The sequence below is a fragment of the Olea europaea genome, unplaced genomic scaffold, assembly GCF_002742605.1.
Source record: "Olea europaea var. sylvestris unplaced genomic scaffold, O_europaea_v1 scaffold358, whole genome shotgun sequence".
Lineage (NCBI taxonomy): Eukaryota > Viridiplantae > Streptophyta > Magnoliopsida > Lamiales > Oleaceae > Olea > Olea europaea.
In genome coordinates, this window is record NW_019254992.1 from 526,832 (window position 1) to 533,646 (window position 6,815).

The window sequence follows — 6,815 nt, forward strand, 5'->3', positions numbered from 1 at the left end:
TTTTAACGGGGCAGATATTCTGTAATGTATTATTCAAGGGGGAGTGTTGTAAATGATAAATTTATTAGGGTTTACAAGTGAATGACAATTGTAACCCTGTAGCTTTAGAAATTATTACCGTTGTATCTCTGATTTTGACCTATAAATATTATGTTTTTGGTTCTTAATAAAACATACACAAATCTATTGACTTCTCTTTATTTTCTTCTTTTTCCAGAGAACCAGTCTAGCTAACTCGATTTCCCAAAGAAAAGAGAGGGCGCTCTTCCACTCCTCTCTCTTTTCACAATAATAATGATAATAATAATAATTTTATCCCCCACAACATTTTTTTTTATAGCTACACCATATTTTATTTACAATGAAAGTTTAAAATATTTGCTCACTTTTACTTTTATATCCTCAACTTTTTTCGTGTCGAATTGTCATTCTTAACCTTCAATTAATTAGCATATTTTTGTCTTTCATCACAGTTTTCATCCAAATATTCTACTAGTGTGCATTGAAAAGATGAACAAATATTTTGTTTACCTTTTATAATAGTTATTTATTTCAATTATTTAAAAATGCGAGAGAGAAATATGTCTTTTTGCTCTCATACTATACATTTTGGACGAAAATCATGGTTGATAAATTTTTTTTCCCTAAAAAATTGAGAACATATGTATGAAATAAGAAAATATAGGGATATGTGTTGTAATAAAAATGTAGTGTCTAGTTAACAAATATTGTGGTTTGGATATATTTATATTTACCCTTAATAAAATTGCAGTGGTTTAAAATAAATTTCGTACTGTCCAAATTCAGGAAAAAATTGACTAGTCAGAAAAACTAACATGTAAGTGGGTCACGTTACACAACAGCTGGACCCCGTTCCGTTTCGGGATCGTTCCGTTTTGTCCGTTAATAATAAGGTGGGGTCATACAAGTCATGCCACAGAAGGTGGTCGGCATAGCAAAGTGGTGTTTGTTTTGCATGAAGATGCGCGTTAAATACAACTCCTCAGAACTCTCCTAATTCTACTTCTTCCAAAACTCCCAGATATCTCTACTCCGATCGAGGTCTCTGTCAAATCTCGTCGAGTTTCTCAAATTTCACTGCCAAATTCCGGCAATATGCTTAGATTATTGCGGTCCAGGTATTCATTTAATTTTTTGTTTCTTCTTTGCATTTGTCGCTACTGTTTTTAATTATACTTTTGATTTTTATTAGGAAGCCCAAGCTGATAGCTGATGGTTTGTTCGGGAGAATTGCTTCGAGACTATATTCTTCAACAGATTGTACAATCGGTATAGCAAGGTAATTAATCAGGGGTCTTCCACTTAATTTTTTTCACGTCAAATATCATTTCAACACTTGATTTCTACTAAGTACTAATGAAATTAGGCCAGAATCATAAAGCTGGATAATTGAGGAAACTAAGTATTGAAATTTTCACAATTCGGCTACTCAATTCTTCTTTTTCTTTGTATTGTGGTTATCTTTGTGGGTGAAATTGAAATTTAAGAGACTGCATTGGATTGGTTTGCATTAATTGTATGTTTTCAGTTTAAATTTTGAAACTCTGCAGTGTTGTTGACGATTCATTAACATGAACTGGGCCTGAGCTGAGTTGTCCATCAGGCAATGACGTTCCTTGTTTTCTGCTCTAATTTAAGGGATTGATGCCGACTTTTCTGTTTTTAATTATGCACTTCGTTGACTTTTTGCTATATAATATACATAAAAAAATATTGAACTTGGGCTTACAACGTTTATGGCCCAGATACAGGAGAAAACAAAAAAATAAAAATAAAAATAAAAAATGCAGAGAGAGAGAGAGAGAGAGGAGAGACAATCTATGCATTCTCAAGCATTTGTTTGACTGTGCCTGCTGAAAAATGTAGAATATTGATGAGACTGCATGGTAAAAGTTGTTTGTAAGCTGGCTACAGAAAACATTGTATGTAAATAATGTCAAGTAGCATTATTAGGGTATGTTATTTGTGTTGAGAGCTGCGAACACTCCAATTAATTCTTGATACATGGTTACATCAACTCTTAATTACTATCAAATGGCAAGAGGACACCCAATTTAATATAAGTGACTATCATATTTGAAATCGCATCTCGCTATTTGTTAGTAAGAGATCACAGAATGACTCGTCAAGATTTAAGTGGGGGAGGGCCAACATATTAATTTGGTTTGAAGAAATGTTTATTAGTTTACATGTGAACAACACTTTAAATAGGTTTGAAGAAACAGACATAAATATATTTTTATATATATATTTGGCCTAAACTATTCTGCTTGTCCTTATCTTTTCCTGCTGTCTTCAAGATTAAATTCCAGTCTTAAATAAAAAAGACAATGCAATGTCAACTACAATTATTTTAATTTGTGATGCATAACGAGTGGCAACGAGTTAACGACTCATTCTTTTTGGTGCACTTCCAAATTCTTAATTCCCCCACGGCCCACCCTATCTCTTCTTAAGGCACACACATAATTATATATAACATTAAATTCTCTTATGGAGGGTCCTCTCGATTATTCTTGTTGCGCATGCTTTCGTTTATTATTACATCTAGGAAGCCTACTAGATTTATTTGCAACATAACGCTTGGTGCTCCCTTGTAAAAATTTTAGCAAGAAATCAATGATAACGTCATTAAGATGTAAATTTTTATGTTTGTTTGTTGAGTTGATTAAATTATTTGAAAGTGCTCTCTATATTTCACGCAAAAGAAGAACTCTTGTAAGTTTTTTTTTCCCCCGCTGAATTCTTGATATTTAGATTCTATCTAAACATAGCAATTTTGGACCTTTTCTGTTTGTCATTTCTTAGTAGTGCAAACGCTTTTTAATGGTACTGTTTTACTTCATATCTCTTATGAGATACCGTTAGTGAATTTTAATAGTTGGTGATCTTTGTCTCATTTCCATTTATAAGGTAAGTTATGGACTTCATGGACCAATTGTAGTCACATAATCTCTTGAGATACAATGCCTCATATATCGTTAAAAGTAATAATTCTAAGTTAACTTTTAAACTTTTAAGTTTCAAATTCAAAACGTGATCTTGAGAATGAGTGTAAATATGAATGCATCATTTAAAGAGTTGAGTCAAGTGAGCATTGTATACATACTCATTTTTGTCCACTTGTCATCTAATATATTCACATTATAAACAAATAAATTTCTTTTTTCAATCAAATTTCTCATACCATCTAATAATTCCAGGCTTGAAGACAAGGTAGCCCTCATAACAGGAGGTGCGAGCGGGCTTGGAAAAGCGACTGCTGCCGAGTTCGTTAAACACGGTGCTAAAGTTGTTATTGCTGATACCAATGCAAAACTTGGCCCACAAATCTCCCAAAACTTGGGACCTGCTGCTCACTTTGTACAATGTGATGTTACAAGTGAGGACCATATAGCAGAAGCAGTTAATATAACTGTGGCCCGCTATGGGAAACTGGACATAATGTGCAACAATGCTGGCATTTCAGGCTCTCCATTTCCACCCAGCGTTGCTGATCTCGACCTTGATGAGTTTGATCGTGTCATGAGAATAAATGTTCGGGGCATGATTGCGGGTATAAAACATGCAGCCCGAGTGATGATTCCTGCGTGCTCGGGCTCAATCCTTTGCACGGCTAGTGTTAGTGGGGTCATGGGTGGGCTTGGCCCTCATCCTTATACTATATCAAAATTTGCAATACCAGGAATGGTGAAGTCCGTGGCAAGTGAGCTATGTGGACATGGAGTTCGAATTAACTGCATTTCACCAAGTCCTATTCCAACGCCACTTGTGGTTGAGCAATTTGCTCAGTTTTTCCCTAATGCAACACGAGATGAGATAATAGAGATAGTGAACAAGTTGGGAGTCCTAAAGGGAGCAAAATGTGAAGACATAGACGTGGCTCGGGCTTCCTTGTATTTAGCCTCCGATGAAGCTAAGTTTGTGACTGGTCACAACCTTGTTGTCGATGGAGGATTCACTTCCTTTAAGAATCTTGAATTCCCTAAAATCGATCCTCATCAAAACCTCTAGGTTCTAACTGTTGCAGCCCTTCATTTAGTTAAGACTGATTGATCTATTGTATTTTTTCCAAATCTACCTAATGCAAACATTTTGGAAAATAGCAACTTTTAAAAAAAATAAAAATAATAATAATTGATGAGATTATGAAGGAGGTGAGTTGTTTATAATTGATTTTAACCATGCTAATAAATTGCCTTTCCTTCTTCGCATCTTGTTTTAGTACCAAAACTATATGATTGCTTTAACTTTTAATCTTCATTTATCCCGAAAGCTATAGCTTCCTGCCATAATAAAGTATGTCTTTATATCTCAATATCTTCACATGTAGATCACGAGAGGATTTGTACATCCTTAAAATTTAAATAGACCACAGTTTATAAATAATGAATAATGTTATTTAACACCACTAGTACTACAACACCAGTCTAGATGGTGCGATGACTCTAAGTGATAGACTCAATGAAAGGTAAAATTAAGTAATTCATTTAATTATACTTCTCATTTAATGTCACATTAGTGTTACATAGATTGGTATTTTAAGACCAGTAATGCTAAATAGCACTACTCATAAATAATCTGCAAAAAATTTTATTCGTATATTCTAATCTCATTTTTAACCATACTTTTATGTGGTTGTTGTCGATTTTATATTCGTAAGTGTACGTATCATAAAAGGTTCAAATTATCATTTCCACGAGAACTACCATCTAAGCGTTGATACAAGTATTCCTAATTTCAATTTGACTGCAAATAAAATGTAGTTTTAATTTTTCTTTTATCCTAAATGTTATGTATCTAAAAAAAAAAAAAAAAAATTAAATTAGATCTTTTATATGATGGTTAAAGTTAGATTCAAAATTTTACCGTAATTATTCCCTTAATCTCAATCACCAACAATTGATTATGCATTTCTGATTGAATTCTTCTAAATTAATTAATTTATGTCTCTCAATTTCAAATCAATCCTATTCAATTAAGTCAAACAACCATATCTATGTGTGAATTCAAAAAATATGGACGGGAGTACTTTAAAGGAATTATAGTTTAATATTGTATAAATATTGTTTGTTTAAATTCAATGTTGGAAGTAATTTTGAAAAATAGGAAATTGAGCGAAAAGGATAGATTCCATACATAATTCAGAGATTGAGGATCAAGTGAACATGATTTGGCATAGGACTTATGCAAGCCAAAGTCCAAAGAATATAGACCAAAACGTACATTAGGAAAGAAGAAGACCAGGCAATTGTCGAGAAGATACCCATGTTGTCGCATGGATCTAATGTATAGAACCCTAGAGCAAATCAGGCCTACCGTGCGATCGCATGGTATATTTTCAAGTGAAAAACTCTATTTCCTTTTCTAGTTTGGTGCAATCTTGAAAAGCAATTTTGAATGTGATTTAACTTATTCAAAGCCTTCAATTTCAAAAGCTATCATAATTTTATGTGAAGAACAAATCTAGTAATGCTTTGAAGGCAATTAACATTAAAATTTTGAAGATTCGAGACTTGAAATTGATAATCAAAAGTAAGAAATTGATAATCTTGAAAAGCTAGTTGTCCTACATCAGTTTTCTTGAGCCGTTTCTAATCAACCTGCCAAATTTCATCCCATTCCGACACCGTCGCGAAGGTTTTCTATCTTCTCATATTTATAGATTTCGGGTGATGGAAAAGCTAGTTGTCCTACATCAGTTTTCTTGAGCCGTTTCTAATCAACCTGCCAAATTTCATCCCATTCCGACACCGTCGCGACAAATGACAAAATTGGCCATGGTGCGGTTTTTCTTTGTTACTTTTTTGTCCAACACTTTTTCAAACTCCAAAGCTAGTTGTCCAACATCAGTTTTCTCGAGCCGTTTCCAATTAACCTGTCAAATTTCATCTCATTCCGACACCGTCGCGACGAATGACAAAATTGCCACTGGTGCGATTTTTCTTTGATAATTTTCTGTCCAACACTTCAACAAACTTCAAAGCTAGTTGTCCTACATCAATTTTCTCAGGCCGTTTCCAATCAACCTGCCAAATTTCAGCCCATTACGACACCGTCGCGACAAATAACAAAATTGCCCCTGGTGCGATTTTTCTTTGTTAATTTTCTATTTAACACTTCTTCAAACTCCAAAGCTAGTTGTCCTATATCAGTTTTCTTAGGCCGTCTCCAATCAACCTGCCAATTTTCAGCCCATTCCGACATCATCGCCGCAAATGACCAAATCGGCCACGGTGCGGTTTTTCTTTGTTAATTTTTTGTCCAACACTTCTTCAGACTCCAAAGCTAGTTGTCCTATAGCAGTTTTCTCGAGTCGTTGCCAATCAACCTGTCAAATTTCATCCCATTTCAACACCGTCGCGACAAATGACAAAGTTGCCCCTGGTGTGATTTTTCTTTATTAATTTTCTGTCCAACACTTATCAAACTTCAAAACTAGTTGGCCTATATCAGTTTTCTCGGGCCGTTTCCAATCAACCTGCAAAAATTCAGTCCATTCCGACACCGTCGCGATAAATGACAAAATTGCCCCTGGTACAGTTTTTCTTTGTTAATTCTCTGTCCAACACTTCTTCAAACTCCAAAGCTAGTTGTACAATATCAGTTTTCTTGGGCCGTTTCCAATCAACCTGCTAAATTTCAGCCCATTTCGACACTGTCGCGTCAAATGACGAAATTGCCTGCAAATTTTCTGTCCAACACTTCTTGAAACCTAGTTGTCCTATATAAGTTTTCTCGGGCCGTTTCCAATCAACCTTCCGAATTTCAGCCCATCCCGACATCGTAACGAC

At 34.6% G+C, this 6,815-nt stretch overlaps 1 protein-coding gene across 1 annotated transcript; it reads left to right on the top strand.

Annotated features, from left to right (window-relative positions):
- Positions 1 to 940: 940 nt before the first annotated feature.
- LOC111386511 (zerumbone synthase-like) lies at positions 941 to 4,124 on the top strand. Its single transcript, XM_023010978.1, has 3 exons — positions 941 to 1,139; positions 1,214 to 1,300; positions 3,225 to 4,124. Exons 1-3 carry the CDS (start codon positions 1,117 to 1,119, stop codon positions 4,033 to 4,035), a joined length of 921 nt encoding a protein of 306 aa, XP_022866746.1. The 5' UTR covers positions 941 to 1,116; the 3' UTR covers positions 4,036 to 4,124.
- Positions 4,125 to 6,815: the final 2,691 nt, after the last annotated feature.